The sequence below is a fragment of the Chelonia mydas genome, chromosome 4 (assembly GCF_015237465.2).
Source record: "Chelonia mydas isolate rCheMyd1 chromosome 4, rCheMyd1.pri.v2, whole genome shotgun sequence".
Lineage (NCBI taxonomy): Eukaryota > Metazoa > Chordata > Testudines > Cheloniidae > Chelonia > Chelonia mydas.
In genome coordinates, this window is record NC_057852.1 from 74,788,393 (window position 1) to 74,805,682 (window position 17,290).

A 17,290-nucleotide genomic window follows, 5' to 3' on the forward strand; every position below is an offset into this window, starting at 1 on the left:
AAAGTTTTGTCATTCACTTGCCAGTGTAGACAAAGCCACTGTTGCAAGCAGGATCACCAGAGACACTGATGGTAAATCTGCGTAACAGAGAGAGCATTTTCCATAAGAGCCCCAGGGCTCTGGTATGCCCAGGGCTCTGGTATGTCTGCTGCTGGTCTGAACTGCCTGGATTTAAGAACTTAAGGAGTACGCTGCAGTGCCTAACGCTCTGTCTACACTGCCAATTGAATGACAAAACTTTTGCCATTCACAGGTGCTTAAAAAAGCCCCCATGAAAGACAAAAGTTGCAGCAGCAAGTGGCAGTGCAAACAGCTCGTTGTCCGCAGAAGCGCTCTCCTGTCAACACTGTGAACTCCGCTCCTAGGGGGTGGGAATATTTTGTCAGCAAAGTGCCAACAAACAGTGTTTACACTGCCCAACTTTTAACGACATGGCCGTGTAGCTGTGTTGTGTAGACAAAGCCTAAATGTTTTGCCTGGTTTAGAGAATGAGGGAGTTTTATTATTGGTTATAAATATGATATAATGCATTCAGTTAGCCTAATTGACATTATCCTGCCTGACTGCATAAAATCAGAGGAGGCTTTTGTGGGGGAAGCAAATAGGAAACAAAACAATGATAGAGAAAAGGCTCCTTAAGGGAATAACGAGGGAAGCTATAAATTGGGGAATGCCCCTGCATGCCTCCATCCAGGCTAGCCAGGATTACATTTCCCAGACCTAACCCTACAATCAAAGGGAATACTAAACCTTTAAGAGTTTGTCTATGCTGCAGTCAGACACCCACAGCTGGCCTGTGGCAGCTGACTTGGGCTTGCAGGGCTCAGGCTGCAGGGCTATAAAATTGCAGTGGTAGATGTTCAGGCTCAGACTGGAGCGTGGGGTCTGGGACCCTGCAACGGGGGAGGGACCCACTGTGACAGATTTTTGTTACCAATCTGCCTGAAGCATCAGGTGATTAGGCTGAAGCCATAGGATTGTTGGGGGCGGGGGGTCGAGATGACCAAGCACATTAAGCAACTGAGTTTTAAAGTTTTATTGATAAAATAATAAAATAAGAGCGGAGAGTGATGGGTGCTCTCCACGTCACTTAGAGGAAGGAAGAAAGCGTTAGCGTCCCCAGCCCTAACCCACTTTCATACTCACACACGCACTACCCGAGGCTGGCCAGGCCTGGATGTAATGTTAGAAGAAGGGGGGGAAGGGTGGACAGGAGTTCTGGCCTGTGCGCACAGGTTGTTTAGGGTTCGCTGCCAATCTTCAATTTGCTTCAGCTCTTGGGAGGGTTTTAAACCTTAGGATTTTGGGGGGGCATTTTGGTTCAGGACTTTTGGTCCCCCGAGCTTTTTGTACCAGTCCGAGCCGGCCTTTGGTGGCTTTTTTGGTTTTTTAAAAACATCCTGGCTTTAGGGACACTACATTAGTTGTTTTATTTTTTGTTGGCCTTCACTGTTTTGCTTGGTTTTGCAGCCACTGCAGGTTTATGCAGTTGAATTTTTCTTTTTTTGTGGCTGGTTGGAGTTGGAATTCAGGTTCCTTCCCCGTCTTTCTTGGCAGGCCGCCGCGCGTTGGTTGTGTGCTGTGGCCTTGAGCTGGAGCCAGCGTTTTATTTTTGGACTGAGCTAGCCGAAGTGTTGAGTTAACTTGTTCTCTGCTCTCTTTCTCCTTCCCCCTTTGGCCTCTCGCAGCCTGCAAAAGAATCTTTCACTCCCCACTCACACCTTTGACCCTTCCCAAATTGCCCTACGATGCTTGCAACAGTGTTAGCAGTATACAATGCTGATCTGCCTCCCCCAGGGGACCCCCTGAGGGGGTGGGGGCCCTTGGGGTTTGACACCAAGCCTGAACTGCAGCCTGAGCCTGAACATCTACACTGCAATTTTATAGCCCTGCAGCCTGAGCCCTGTGAGCCCAAGTGAGCTGACCCAGGCAAGCCACTGGTGTTTTACTGTAGTGTAGACATACTCTAAAACAGTGTTTCTCAACCTTTTTGATACCAGGGACCATCTTGCTGCCTTTCTAAACTGTGTCAGGGAGATTTTAGGGACTGGCGCCACTCCACAGACTGACTGGTCATTGAGCAACGCTGGTCTAAAAGACCCTGGTGGAACAAAGAAGGGGAGGTGTGAGATATCAAAGGCTGCTTGGTGGAGAGTCTCTGATAGAGACTCTGCAGCAAGCAGGCTGTTTCTCCTAACCCCAAGATTAATGAATTTATCAAAGCTTGTAAGGAAATGTTAAGAGTTAGGTAACGGGAAATATACATATAGACCTTCGTTTTTACCCTTTGCTCTGCATAATGTGTACCTTTTGAGTGAATGAATATGTTATGCTTTCTTTCGAAGAAGCTGTTTTTGTCACTTTTAGTGACTGCTGTTGCAGGCTCCTGGAGGTAAAGAGTTTACAGGTGCCAAACCCAGTTGACCCTGTCATATTAACACTCTTGAGAAAGAGATGTTGCAACCTAGAGATCCAGTTCCAAAGTGACTGGAACACTGGATTCCACCCTGGAAACGGGTGCAGAGGAGCCAGGCCTGTCACGAAGGGATGCACCAAGAGGAACTAAAAGGGATCTAAAGTGCAACTTGCCCTGTAACCATGGCCCCTGCTTTTGAGGAGAGGACTGAAGTACTAACTAATATGTGGGGATGATATTGTTTGTATGTGGAGCTGCAGCCTACTGAAAGGAGTGAGCTGTCTGAAATTTTTACTTGAGTTTGTTATTTTAAACAACTGAAAATGCTCAGAGTCCATGTGTGGCGCCTTTTATTCTGAAGTATAAGAAAAAAATAAAAATCAATAAATGGAATCAGTGTTTAGCAGATGAAATGTAGTTTACAGTTATCTGGTTTAGAACTTAAATGTAATCAACCAGGCAGCACACACATTCCCTACAGAAATACACAGATCAAGCAATATTTTAAATTATTTAGTAGAGTAATAGTCCGTTTAAAGTTTCTACAGATGATTGAAAACTCTGATTAGTTTTGATCCTTTTCTGTTTTTAGAGTTCGGAATGAGCTGCTGATATTGTCTGGTTACATTGGTGCTTTACTTGCTATTAGAAGACAGTATGCTAGCATTGTACCTGCACTTTATGAATACACAAGGTAATATTAATTATTTACCTACTTGCACTGCAGTAGCACCCAGAAGCCTTGGTCAGGATTATGGTACATAGTAAGAGAGCCCCTATCCCCAGAAGCTTATCAATCTAAAGTCCCATTCTTGCAATGAGCTCATATGGATTTACTCCTGTGCTCACACAGAGCTCTCTTGGCTTCTTGCATCGCATAGGCACAAGGGTCAGCCTGAAAGCAGAATTTGGGCCTCAGTCAAACTGTGTGAAAGAAAAGATTGTCCTGAAAGAAAAGATTGTTTTTATAAGTAGATAGATAATCTAGATCTTGTCCTTGCTTTATCATAAGTTATCAATTGTACTTTATAATTTTATTTGACTGAAATTGATTTGAGAAATAATAACAGGATGAGATATTCTCTTTTATAATAGAAACAAGAAGCTAAGGAAAAATAGGTTAGTAATAACCTATTTGTGGCAGTTCAGACATCAAGCTTTGAGGCGTCCTGGGACTCACAGAATCCATATAGGTTTCAGGAGAACAAGGACCCTCTAAAGCTGTATTTCTTTAGCCTGACCCTGCAAGACCTATAAAATCCACCACAATCTGACCTCATAGCTTTTTATGCTCCAATCCAACAAAGCACATAAGCACGAGATGTCCCAGTAAAGTTAAATGGCCCTGTATATATGCTTAAACATAAGTACATGCATGCTTATAGAATCAGGGACTGAGTAAATTGAAAAGCTGTCCCTCTTTTCTTGCTCTGGTATATGTAAAATTAGGTCCAGTGTTAGTTTTCTGAAAATTCCTATGTCCACATGTACTCAGACAAGACAAGGTTGTTTCAGATATTGTGCTAAACCACATTACTCTGACCCACTTAGCCGTCCAACATCCTCAGATATTGTATTTATCATTTCAGCATACATCAGTCAGTACCAAGACACACAATTCCTATAAGATTCAATAAATGTCATTTTAAAAAAAGCCTTAAAATATAGGCCTCAAAGGAAAACTCTGCCATTAAATCAGGATAATTATATGTGAAAATATAAAAACTAATCATTCATAAATTTAACTCTAGTGGTATAGCAAAAATATCCAATTTTATGGTCAATTCAACATTTACTCAGACAGATTGATACTACTAATTTCTAGTTTATTTTCCCTTCAATTCTAACAATGTATATTTTCTTGATTTAAATTTTTTCTGTAGGAAGATATCTTAATTCATTTTTATTTCTTTTTTTAGTCAGCTTTTAAAACGAAGGGAGGTATCTGTACCCCTGAAAATTGAACAGCTTTCTGAGGAACTAGATGCTTGGAGAGCTTGTACTCAGTTAGTCAACAAGTATGTGTGAAATGTAAAGTTATCATAATAGAAATTACTATGATTTAAATATGTTCATTGTAAATAAAATGTTTTATCCCATTTTTTCTTTGTAGAATATGAATATATCAATTTATGTAAAAATTAAGATACTTCATTTTGAAATAATATTGTTTTTGTTCATCTTGAGGTATACTGCAAATGAAATGCATAGCTTAAAATGAAATATATTTTACTCACAGATCTACTGATGAATTGTCATATACCCTTCCATCCGAATCACAGAGAATGGTTTATTCAACATTGGTATCACGAATAAAAGAAGAACCTCTTAAAGGAATTATTGGACTGGATTATGTCACTGGGTCTAATCTTCCTAGTCACTCAGATGTTCACATCTCTTGTTTGACAGGGTTAAGGATACAGGTACCATTTTATGGAGCCTGAGTGCTCTTTTTGGAATACTTAATAAAATAACAATTACTTTAAAGAGGTCAAACCAATTGTTTTCAAGTGAAGAGGTGGAATAAAAATTGAAAATTGTTGAGGCTTGCAGCATTCTCAAAGAAAACCTCTGAGGAAGGGGAATATTGATTGGAATATTGCTCTTGAGTACGCTGCACTGGCAAAAGCTGCCATTTTGTCTTGAAGGACACTGTCTTAACTACAGTAGGCTATACAGAGAGAAAAGAAAAAATTCGGGAGGAAAAAATGTTTGAAATCCCCAATTGGAGCAGTCAAAAGTTTTTAGTCTGTATAAGGAATAGAAATTTCTCTTAGCACATGCTCTCTCACTTTTAATGTATGTGATCTATTGCCAACCTTACAGTGGTTTGACTTGAAAACAATTAAAAAGTTTTATTTTAGACTTCACACTGTCCTTAATGTGTTGTGTTATAATGTGCATTTCTAGAATGCCAACCACTATAGTACCCAGGAGCCGTTACATGAATTAAAAACATACATCAGTGATCCTTCAGAGGACAGTTCTCGTCGTCTCCCCATAATTTAATAATATAACGGATCCACTTTCAAACATGACAATCAGCTTTCAATTACATTTATCACATATACAGTGCTTTGTGATCAAAGTAGTTAAAGTATTTTAATCCTCACTACATCCCTGTGAGGTACGTATTATTATTATTGCCATTTTTACAGATAGGGAAACAGAGACTCTCAATTCTGCCAGGCATGTTTCTCCAGACCATGCTGCAATTTGAAGACACTCTGGGCTTGTACACTCCAGCGCTTACTTCGGTATAATATAAGTCACTCAGGGGTGTGAAAAAGCTACCCCCCCAAGTGACAAGCTCTCCCATTGACATAGCTACTGCTGCTCAGGGAGGTGAAGTAATTATGACAACAGGAGAGTATACATACTCAATAGCCACACAGGAAGAATTCATTAATGATAAGATAGTTTGTAAATATGACAGAATTATTATTTTAAGATGTATCTAACTCAGGAATTTAGGAAATATGAAATTTGGGCTTGCAGATTTTTAGGACACATCTGTTTACCTGGTAAGTATAGCATTATAAATTGCGTATGACAGTTTTAGTCAGACTTGATTATAACAGGTATAACTTTTTAATGTGGCTGTAGCTATCACATAAATTAGCATTGTATTCTCGATTCGTTTTCATCTCAGATGAAGTAAAAATGTGCATTTGCTAGACTGCATCTCTTCTGGAAGTATGGGGACATGATGTGTATCTTTTTCCTCTCCTCGAACATTCACAGGGTCCAGTGTTTTTCCTTGAAGATGGAAAATCAGCTATTTCACTGAATGATGCTTTGATGTGGGCCAAAGTGAATCCCTTCTCGCCATTAGGAACAGGAATACGACTCAACCCATTCTGATAAGACTTTTTCTCTGTAGTGCTTAAAACAAGTAACATCCAGCAGGTTAACATTAATTTAACCTTGATTGTTGAAGGACAGAAAGATGGCAGTTGATTCTTCCTGAAGGACAGTTATTTGAATTTTGCAAAATGTAAATGAGAAAATAAAAAATGGATTTTTATAAAGTTATATAATAATCCAAAGAAAAAATGTCCTTACATAATTGACAGCCATGGTTGGTTTTTTTTAAGACGATAATACTGTTGTCACACAATATAAAAATATTTCAGTAAATTTTTGTGAACAAATTGTAAAGCAAGTAAAGAAATATCTGAACATTACCAAAATACTAGGGTAGCTGAAACTGAAATTCATAAGACATTTTTAATACATCAGTACGCATTTATTTATGCTTTTATGAATTGCCACTGAGATACAGCTGAGTTTCATACATTCTGTATCCCCTTTTATTTGTATCTAATACTTAGTAAAATGTGATTCTAAAGAGTGATAGTGTAAATTAAATGACAACATAGTCAAAATACTTCAATTTTTAATTAAAAAAATCTTTCCATACAATAAATATTTAAGCTTTAACAGGAAAAGAGAAGTCATTTTGATGAATATCTAGATTAGGATAAATTATTATATTTTCTAAGTCCATCTTTAACACTCCCCCATTATATTTTAAATGAGCACTAAAATGTGTTTTATGAACCTTATTTTTTTAATAAATAGTTTGTAAGTAATAAACAGCTTATTTAATAAAAATTATTGAAATACATTATGTAAATTAAAATTCTTGGTTTTTAATTTTGTATAGATTGTAAAAAATTGTATGGTATTGAGGACCTGATACATAAATATGTGGACACTGCTTTATTTAGTTAGATGGTTAATTCATGTCTAGTATTATGTACCCAAATGTCCATGAATGAATTGGAATCTGAAGGATTGACTCAACTGCCACTCTATTCTTCAAATCTTTGGTAATATACTGAAGATTTATACTGCTGTACTTAAATCTTTTAAATAATTATAAATATGTAGTAAAACTGCATCAATTTGTGGAAGTTGTGCCTTAATGTGGAACCTCAGACAAATCTATTCCCTCTTTAGACACTGAGGAAGATAAATTATTTTTTCATTGTTAGGTTTAGAGTATAAAAATTGAGTCAAAGGGCACTTTTTATATTAGAAATATGTCTGCTGATAGTCTTTGTGAACAAAAATTATGTTGCATTTGCTTTAAGATAGTCCTTACCCTATGTGGGGGGAAAAACATAAGACAAAATATTGTAAAGTGTGCATTTACTGTTACAATATGTAGTCGCAACTGTCAAAACATAGCTGCATCAATGTTTTCCAAAATAATTTCAGGTTGTTTGCTAAAATGTGATTTCATTGTCAAGCAGAACTGCTCAACTATAGTTATTTCCCCTTTAAATTAAAAAAATATTTCTGATGTCTTCACCTTCAAATAATTGTGTTTTGTTCTGTACCGTGTCTGAATTTCTCTATAGTGTTCCAGCCAAAAATATTTCAAGCCATACAACTTTTATACTCTGTAACAGGTGCTCTGAAAAAATCTCTTGTAATCTTAATGTTCTTGTAATAAGTGTTAAACTAATAAAATGTCTCTACCAAAGTCACATGTTTGTCAAAATGACGAAAAACATGTCAGAACTATTTGATATAAGTTACTAAAAATTAATCTTATATCAAAGATTGTAAAAATCAATGTACAATAGTTCAAGATACAAAAGGACACCAAGTATAACTGTCTAATTTATTCAGCTCATCACATCACAATGTGCAAAAAGTTTGACCACATCGTCATTACCCATCTTGCACCAATGCAATCTGTAAATTGGAAAATTTCACTGACAAAGAACTTGAAATATTAAAAACAATTCGATCTAGTAAGTAATCAAGTCTAGGAGGAGGCTGAGCTGTAAAAGCAACTATGGTAGCAAGTTACTGAAGGAAGCTGTCTAACAATGGGGAAACTACAGTGATGTATATTTTAGATACTGCTTTGTTTAGTGATGATTTCGCTTGTCACACTTCCACAAACATCAGATTTCCAATATGTATTTTGTTTTGGCATTTACTAGAAGAAAATAATGCTCTAATTTAACAGACACTGAAACCAATCAGGCAATTCGCTCCCAATGGATATGGTCAAAGAATTATAGAGATAAAGTTGATCTTGTACGTTTTCAAAGTTGAGGTCTCTCCAACACTTTTTTTCAGTGTTCAGTTAGAATCCTTTTGGCTAGGTGCCTGGAGCTGCCGCACTTATACATCCACAGTAAAAGAGCATCTGTCAGCTTGTTTCACCTGGATTTCTTTGAAATGAACGCCACTTTTGCCTCTGATTTCTGGACGTCCTCGGTCTAAGAAAAGAAGCAACTGATTAATGCACCCATGTACTTTTGCTGCTGATTTATTATCATACAATTTAACTATAAAAACGTGTCCTTTGGAATACAATGAAATTTATCTCAAACTGCCAACACAGGTCTTGTTTACACATAAGGAGTGTACCCATTTAGCTATACTGGTATATAGTTAAACCAGTTGGTTGTACAATCCCCTTAGTATGGATGCAGTTAAATTGCTATAAAGTTGCTTATACCAATATAGCTTATTTCCATTGATATAAGCACCTTTAGACTGATAGAACTGCAGCCATCCTAGGAGTTGGACAAATTTAACTATCCTGATAGAAAAAAAAAAAAAAATCACACCTCTAACCAAAACAGTTAAATCTCAACAAAAACTGCAGACCAGACCACAGTATACCTCAAACTATCATAGGAGATTTCTTACTGGACTCTTCTATAATACCATGATCAAGATTCCACATGAAATCACTCACTAGGAGACTGCTAATCCACTTCCCATTTCTATTGGAGATTCCAAAGAACAGCTGAACTGTGATACAAAAGTCATTTAGACTATTTAATACCATTATCATAGTATCTGAGGGCATCACTCCAATATATTTATCCTCACGACATCCCTGTGAGGCGGAAAGTACTAGGTGACAGAAGTGAGGGTGAGCTGTAATAATTTATCAATTATACTTTACATGTGTGTCTGAAAGAGGTTTACTAGATGAATTCAAAGGGTCAATTCAAGAATAAGCTACCACCACTTAAGGGGCCTGTTAGGGTAAGCACAGTTGATCCAGGGTACTGGAGCCCAGGATCTGATCTGGGAGTGGGAGAACTGCACAGTTTCATCCCACAAGACACTGCACCTGAAGGGATGCATTCAGACAATGGAGGGGAAGAAAGTGGTGCTAGTCTGTAACCATAACATTACTACCCCCGTTTTTTTTTCCCCTCACAAACAGGGACCACAGGCATAGAGAGACCTGCCAAAGGTCACACACGAAGTTTGTTGGAACTGATCCGTTGGGGAATTGAAATGTTGTCTCCTAAGTACTTGAATAGAGTTCTAACTGCTGGACCATCCTTCCAACTCATATCCACCCTTGCACAGCTCTGACCAGTTTAAACACTGGTCCACTGTGGCCTTCGAACATACAAACGGTCTTGGAACCTTTTCCATCTAACTAGTTACAATTTCTTAGGGGTTTTACATATCCACTACTTTTTTCTTGGTGAGGAAAAGCTTCAACTAATATTCTCAAAGGTTCACTGTCTGCCTTCAAGATATAAATACAAAGGCTATCTATGCAATCAGGGCCACGGCCTACTGTTCTTACTCAGGCAAAATACCCATTGACTTCATTGGGAGTTCTGTTTGAGTAAGGACTGCAGGATTTGTCCATTGGGGAGCAAGTAAAGAACATCTGTTACCATTACACTGGAGAAGGAACTGCCTTCAGACTGTGCTACTAAGTATGGTGGAAGTTCTGAATCGTAAGCCAAAACACTATGGTGTGGAAGAAAAGCAATTTCGACTCCTGAAATATAAGCAGCATCTGTAGATGCTGCCACTGAGGCTCAGAAGAACTTTGTGGAAGCACTGTAGTTATTTTCTAATAAGGTCCAACAGTTTTAGTAAAAAGACCACTTATCCATGTAATCAATGTAAAATAAAATTTAAAAAAAAAAAAAACACTCCAATGGAAGAGATTGAAATGAAAGCTTACTTGATATAAAAGAAAGTTTCTCTCTCTTGATGTTAACCGCACTCACAGAGGGATCTACAGCAGCTGGATGACGAACTGCACGCTCTGCCAAGCTTGGTTTAATGTTAAACCGCTCTTCAAAACACAATTACAATTCATTCATTACAGTCCGCATAGTCATAGCCTTCATACAATTCTTCAAAGTGATTTTTTTTATTTAAAAGACTCCCACCTATAAAATCTAAATAAAGAAACCAAGATCGTCACAAACTCTAGCAAAAGAAAAAAGTGCTCTGGCAAAAAATACCATAATTTTATTCTGCAAAAGCTATACACAAGGGGACACACAAAATAAGCTTATGTGGTGGTGGGTTGTTTGTTTGTTTGTTTAAGAGGCTATGATATGTTTTAGTAATCACATTGTGGGAAGACTAAGGATATGTCTACACTTAAACTGCTACAGCAGCACAACTGCATCTGCTCCACTGTAGACATTACACTGATGGAAATGGTTCTCACATTGACAAGGGTAATTTGTCTTCCCGAGAGGCAGCTTCTAGGTCAATGGAAGAATTCTTCCTTTGATCCAGGGCTATGTACACCCAGGTTTTGGTTGGCATAGCTATGTCTCTCAGGGGTGTACGTTTTTCACACCCCTGACCAACGTAGCTATGCTGATGTAAATTCCCAGTGTACACCAGCCCTTAATCCGAGATAGGTCTTATCCTTAAATAAGCATGAGAAGCTGTTTTGCAACAGATTACAACGTGCTTCTCTGAATAGCCAAGTGTATTAGTGCTGGGTTTGGCCAACTAAATAAAGCACTTTGAAGAACAAAAGCAGTATTATTTTTTTGTTCTCATTTATTACTTGACACAGAATATCCGCTGTCATTATAGAAATCCAAACTTTTTGACCCACAAGTTTAAATTTAGACAAATTTTGACCATGTGTCTTTTCTACTGACAATCCGGACTGATGTTCCCATTTGTGCCATATCAATCTGAGTCCTGTAATACTTTCAAACTTTAGCCATATACTCCTAGAAAATGTTGCTTAGAGCAGCTAACTTAGAGCTTAAGGCACTGAACATGTAAACACTTACTTGTGACCAGGGGAGAGGGGGAAGAGGGCTTAGGCTACCCCACATGGTGCCATGGTCACCGTGCCCCAGTGGGATGCTGTGGGAGTAACTGTGTTCCTCAGATGTATAAAGTGGGAAGTAGGAATAAGGAGGTGATGTTACCTCTGTATATGGCTTTGGTTAGACTGATTCTGGCATACTGTAACCAGTTCTGTTGTCCACATTTTAAAAAAGATGTTGAAAAACTGAAAAGGGTGCAGAAAAAAGGCACAAAAATCACTTGAGGGATGGAAAAAATGCCTTACAGTGTGATATAAAGAGCTCAAGCAGTTTAGCTTATCAAAAAGATTTGAGAAGTGACTTGTTACAGTGTATATGCACCTTTAGGAGATGAAACTACCAGGTACTAAAAGGGATATTAATGTAGTGGAAAATGGCATAAGAACCAGGAAGCTGAAACCAACCAAGTTCAAATTAAAACATATTTGTGCCATATTTAGAACAGTAAGGATGGTTAACCATTAGAACAAACTACGAACGGAAGTGGTACATTCTCCATCCCTTGATGTCTTCAAATCACAACTGGATACCTTTCTGGAAGATATGCTTTAGTTAAAGAAGTTATGGCACTTCATACACAGGTAACTGGGAGAAATTTAACAGCCCTTGACACACGAGGGTCAGACTTGATGTCTTATGGTTTCTTTTGGTCTTAAACTCTATGGATCTACGGTAGTAAAGTTAAGCACATGTGTTAGCGTTTGCAGGATCAGGGCCCCAAAGAGTAAAGATCAGCTGCTTTTTAGCAAATTCACCTAAGATCATAAAAAGTGAAAAAGAATTAAACAGAATAGTTAAGCAAGCTCAAAGTATGTATTTTACCTTCCACTCTTGAAGGCTTACTGAGAACATTTGAAATATGGGCCAACTCACTGCATTCCCCAGGCCCACTGTCCAATTAAGTTAAATTAACCTGATAAGTGAAAAACTTAGGTTCAATAGTTCCCTGTTTGTATGTTTTTACTAGCAGGAAATCAGTGGAGTACCAAGGAAAATCTCTCTGCTCCAGAAACACTTCAACTATTTAGAGTTAAGCCAGTTAAAGAAGTGATCTTGGCAGCAGCAACTTTTAATGCAAAGGAATAGCAAAAAGTGAATGAATCACTTGTAAGTAATATGGCAATGGTGGAAACTTTATCTGTTATTTCAGCTATATTCCATCATTATATCACTAATATTAATATATCATTTAAGTATCACTGTTCACTTTGAATGCAACTGGCTGAAAATGTTTCCTCAAATGATGTAATCAGAAAGTGGTATGATGTTTTCTTTATAATTTCCAAAGCAGTTGCTAATCCTCTTCATGTTACTCACACCAATAGTTCCACTACCTTCAGTGGGGTGACAAGTTGTAGTTAAAGCAAGCATGACTTGGCCCAAAGATCATTCAAATATTTGCCTGTTTTCCATTTTCAATCATCAGACTCACAAAGTAGGACAGTGAACATAGGAAACAATCAGTTGCACCATGTACATCAGTTTTTTATACTTGCTTTGAAAAACCACTCACTTGGGTTCTCTTCCCTCTCTACCAGTCTCTGTTGCATATGCATATTGATGATAGCATTAACCTTTTGTCTATTTTTGTTAATGTTGGGCTCTATCATTATTTCTGTTAGCTTAATGTTGTTCTTGATAGCCTTTGAAGCTGTTGACCTGGCAACCATCGGTAACTGCTCCTGATAATAGTGGTCTGTAAAGTCAACCTCATCCTGAATATTTTTAATTCTGGGGGGAGAAAAAAAAAGCAAAATGTTAATGAGTCAGTTACGTTACTACTAATAAATACTGAACACATTATTATACTCAACACCTTTCAAGATACTGGTTACATATTACTAACGAATTCTCACAATTCCATTGTGTGGCAGGTATTATCTCCATTTATAAATGGGGAAACCTTGACACAGAGATAAGCGATTTGCCCAAACCCACAGAGACAAATCAGTGTCCCGGCCAGGAAAAGAATACAGGAGCTCCTAGTGCTCAGTCCACTAAACCAAAACTCTCAAACGTTTTTCCAAAGTATGGACCATTCTTAAGAGAAAGTCTTCTGTGAGCCATCTCCACTCACATTCCGATGCATGATAAAACACATACAAGTCATAGCTGAAGCCAGAGAGCACCAAGAGCTTTCTACAGCTGTCTAACCTGGAAGCCGAACATGCAGACACTTGCTGATGCAAGTTACTTCACTCAAGTAATCATGTGACTAAAGCTATTCACAGATATAGGACTCTCCACATCTGCCTAAAGATTGCACAGCAATCGGCACTTCAGGCTAACCCCCTATGGTGTGGACTACAAGGGAGGCTAATGTAGGGCTACTTATGTCAGCCCTATGCCGCTCCCGTGCGGGGGAAATTCTCTTGCAGCTCACTTATGCCTTCTATATGCCACCAGGGTGAGTCATGGGGCCAAAGTGGAGAGCAGAATTTGGCCATATGAACCTATAAAGCTTGATTATTAGAAACTCATTGAGTTGTCTTGTAATTCTCTTGGTGGACGGTAACACTTAACTCACAAATCTCTGAAATCCACTGAAGGGATTAGGGGCATCCATACAAATGTCCCTTAACACCATTTTGCGGCCTGGCCCCAGAAACCACACTGACAGTGGCTTCCCTTATTATGGCTGCCGCTGTAGCCCTCATCAGCGGAGCTCTAAATTGCAGAGTAGTAAGTAGTTGCTACACACTTTGTCTACAGTAACATACACAAGGTTCCACGGTATGCTGAGGGGTTAAGAATCTAGCAGAACTAGATCATCGTCAACTCCATCCACAGAATTGGGGTTCTGCTGGGTTGGGGAAAATTAAGCATGTTCTGAAGAAGCAGCACTCCCTCTTGCACATCCCCCTGTTTAGCTCAGTGGGCATAAGCTCCTTTATGCTCACAGAATTGGAGGAGAGCATATAGATCTATGGTTTTATGCTTATAAACACCATCTGTTTTATTAATGGGTTTGCTCTTTATACTATTTCTATTTAGTGAATTTCACGGCTGCTAAGAAGCATGCTGATAACCGCTTTAAAGAGATCCTAGGTAATACTACGTGCTCTGTAAGCTTTCACACACAACACTAATTACCTCACTGTCAATTAAACAACTTTGCTTTTTCAATGAATGAACCAGAGCAGGACTGTGGTGATTTTTGTGATGTGGGCAAAGGTTCACTAGGAATTTAAATGTTATTTCTCTCGTGAAGTAGGCATCAGATCCTGGCCCTACTGAAGTCAATGGCAAAACTCCAGTAGACTTCATGCCAAGGCTTCAGAAATCTGAAGGTTTTGAGTAATATTTAGATACTACTCATTAATATGCTACTAAAATGAATCCTTTACAGAAAACCTGATACATAATACACTTCTGTAAACAATAGCACCCACCGTCCGTTTGTCAGCATTGAGTAGATGTCTTGTACCAAAATTTCTGCTGCTCCCGGTTTACAGTGAATTGTCCCATCTATTAGTTCTTGGACAGGCTTCAATTTTCTTCTGGAAAAAAACTAGAGCAAAAAATAAAAACAGAGAGCATTTCAGTTCCTATTAGTTGAGAAGCACAGGTCTATCCTTCCATGCTATTTACTTGATGTGTGATCACTCACTTTGTTTTCTCTCAGCCCCCTTCCAATCCAATCCCACTCAAACCCTCACCCCTTAACCAAAAAGGAACAGCAATTAAAGAAAGTATGCAATATTATGGGTGAGAACTGGAATATAAATTGAGCAAAAATTCAAACTTTTTCTTCCCAAAAACAACTGGAACCCCCTTAACTGCCCAACCTAAGAGAGTTGCAATGGTTAACAATACAAAAACCGCAAGGCCAAGATTTAACCTGGGTGCCTCACCATTCGCACGGCCCGGCGCCTGGAACAAGTCACCAGGGCTGGCCAGGTGAGTGACGTTTCGTCCGCTCCTCCAGCGCCATCCCCGCGGAGCTCGGCAGCGGCCCCCGGGACTGTCCGCAGGGACCCGCGGAGCGTGCAGGGCTCAGCCGGGCTCCTCCCGCGGCCAATCAATACCTGGAGGAGGGGGGCCGAGCGCCAAGGGGCCGCCATCGCTGCACCAGCCTTCCGAGCCCGACGCGCCCGGGGCCATGGCGGGGCAGGGTTCACACGGAAGGAAACCTGGAGCGCTGGGTGCTCGTTACCAGGCGCACCGTCCCTGCTCCGAGCCGCTGCCCGGGCTCGTGCCCCACGGCGGGGCGGCCCCCTCACCTGGCCGAGCTGGGACCAGTTGCTGAGCTTGGTGGCCAGCGAGGCGCCGTTCTCGTAGCTGTGGCTGTGGATGTCCTCGGGGTAATACCAGGAGAAGATCTCGGCGATGAGGTAGCCGTTAGAGAAGTCCCTAGAGAACAACGACAATAACGGTAAGGCGGAGGCCGGGTGGCGCGCGCGGCGCCGCGCCCGGCTCGGAGCCGCCCCGCCCCCTCTCACCGTCGGAAGTTCCTGGGGAAGAAACTCAGGTCCAGGCTCTGCAGCCACCTCAGCACGGCGCGGGGCAGCCCCGTGCGCTTGGGGGCTTGCGAGTACGACATAGGGGCGCGAGAGGCTGGGACTGCCCGCGAGCCGCAGTAGGGCCCCCTTTCCCAGTGTCCTCTAGCTGCTGACTAGTTACCAAGCAACCGCCACAAACTATGGAAGTAGGCGGGGACTCATGCGACTCCGCCCCCTGCCCACAGATGACCAGGATGACTAGGGCGCGCACGTGCGCCAGGCAACCCGTGAGCGGTATTGCCTGAGTGCGCACGCGCCGTGGTCGTAGCTGGGTGCCAATGGGCGGCCGGAAATAGCGGCTGCACGAAACTCCGAGCTACCAGCACGTTATTCGGAGTCTGCGGCTAGCGCTCTACTGGCCGAGCTGGGCAGCGACTGCCGTGCCAGGGGGCGCCATCGTACCACACAGGTCCCCAGGTAGGCGCCTGCGGACCGTCATGTGCCCGTGCCCCAGGTGTTAGCTGTGAGCTCCCCGTACACACCAACAGCATCCCCCTGTACAGACCAGCGTCATGCACATCAGTTACCAGCTCCTCTGCGTGTTTTAGTCTTGATCAGTTGCTACTGTGTTTACGCGTCTAGAAATAGCAGAATTAATTCATCTGAGATGTGGTACAAAAGCACATGCCGGCTGTCTAGAGATCTGATTCTATCTATTTAGTCTCTTTGCAGTGTTTTCCCTTGTTTTGCTAGGTTTCAGAGTAACAGCCGTGTTAGTCTGTATTCGCAAAAAGAAAACGAGTACTTGTGGCACTTTAGAGACTAGCCAATTTATTTGAGCATAAAAAGAAAAGGAGTACTTGTGGCACCTTAGAGACTAACCAGTTTATTTGAGCATGAGCTTTCGTGAGCCACAGCTCACTTCATCGGATGCATAGCATATCGTGGAAACTGCAGAAGACATTATATACACACAGAGACCATGAAACAAAACTTCCTCCCACCTCACTCCCCCGCTGGCAACAGCTTATCTAAAGTGATCCTCAAGTAGAGCCATTTCCAGCACAAATCCAGGTTTTCTCACCCTTCCCCCCCCCCCACACACACACACATACAAACTCACTCTCCTGCTCACTCAGGAGAGTGAGTTTGTATGTGGGGGGGGGGGGGGGGGGGAAAGGGTGAGAAAACCTGGATTTGTGCTGGAAATGGCTCTACTTGAGGATCACTTTAGATAAGCTGTTGCCAGCGGGGGAGTGAGGTGGGAGGAAGTTTTGTTTCATGGTCTCTGTGTGTATATAATGTCTTCTGCAGTTTCCACGATATGCTATGCA

The 17,290-nt window shown here is 40.7% G+C and overlaps 2 protein-coding genes across 8 annotated transcripts in view; one reads left to right on the plus strand and one right to left on the minus strand.

Moving 5' to 3' along the window:
- WDR17 (WD repeat domain 17) overlaps positions 1-7,189 on the plus strand; it is a 122,275-nt gene extending 115,086 nt beyond the window's left edge. For 4 of the 5 annotated variants that reach the window (XM_043546014.1, XM_043546015.1, XM_027829305.3 and 1 more), the window contains 4 exons: positions 3,009-3,110; positions 4,336-4,434; positions 4,656-4,839; positions 6,161-7,189. In XM_043546014.1, the coding sequence (XP_043401949.1) occupies positions 3,009-3,110; positions 4,336-4,434; positions 4,656-4,839; positions 6,161-6,280 (505 nt within the window). In that variant the 3' untranslated portion in view covers positions 6,281-7,189. The remainder of the gene's footprint in view (positions 1-3,008; positions 3,111-4,335; positions 4,435-4,655; positions 4,840-6,160) is intronic. The other variant, XM_043546012.1, reaches the window with a different exon arrangement.
- Positions 7,190-8,037: 848 nt separating this feature from the next.
- Positions 8,038-16,173, minus strand: SPATA4 (spermatogenesis associated 4). 3 transcript variants are annotated; one of them, XM_037897562.2, is made up of 6 exons: positions 15,957-16,173; positions 15,738-15,867; positions 14,907-15,025; positions 13,028-13,245; positions 10,392-10,505; positions 8,038-8,661 (listed from the first exon to the last, which is right to left on the minus strand). In XM_037897562.2, the coding sequence occupies exons 1-6, from the start codon at positions 16,055-16,057 to the stop codon at positions 8,564-8,566; spliced, it is 780 nt and encodes a 259-aa protein (XP_037753490.1). In that variant the 5' UTR covers positions 16,058-16,173; the 3' UTR covers positions 8,038-8,563. The 3 variants fall into 3 exon arrangements, with proteins under 3 accessions (XP_037753490.1, XP_037753491.2, XP_037753492.1); XM_037897563.2 differs by having other exon boundaries at positions 15,369-15,867; positions 15,957-16,156; XM_037897564.2 differs by lacking the exon at positions 8,038-8,661 and having other exon boundaries at positions 10,474-10,611; positions 15,957-16,146.
- Positions 16,174-17,290: the final 1,117 nt, after the last annotated feature.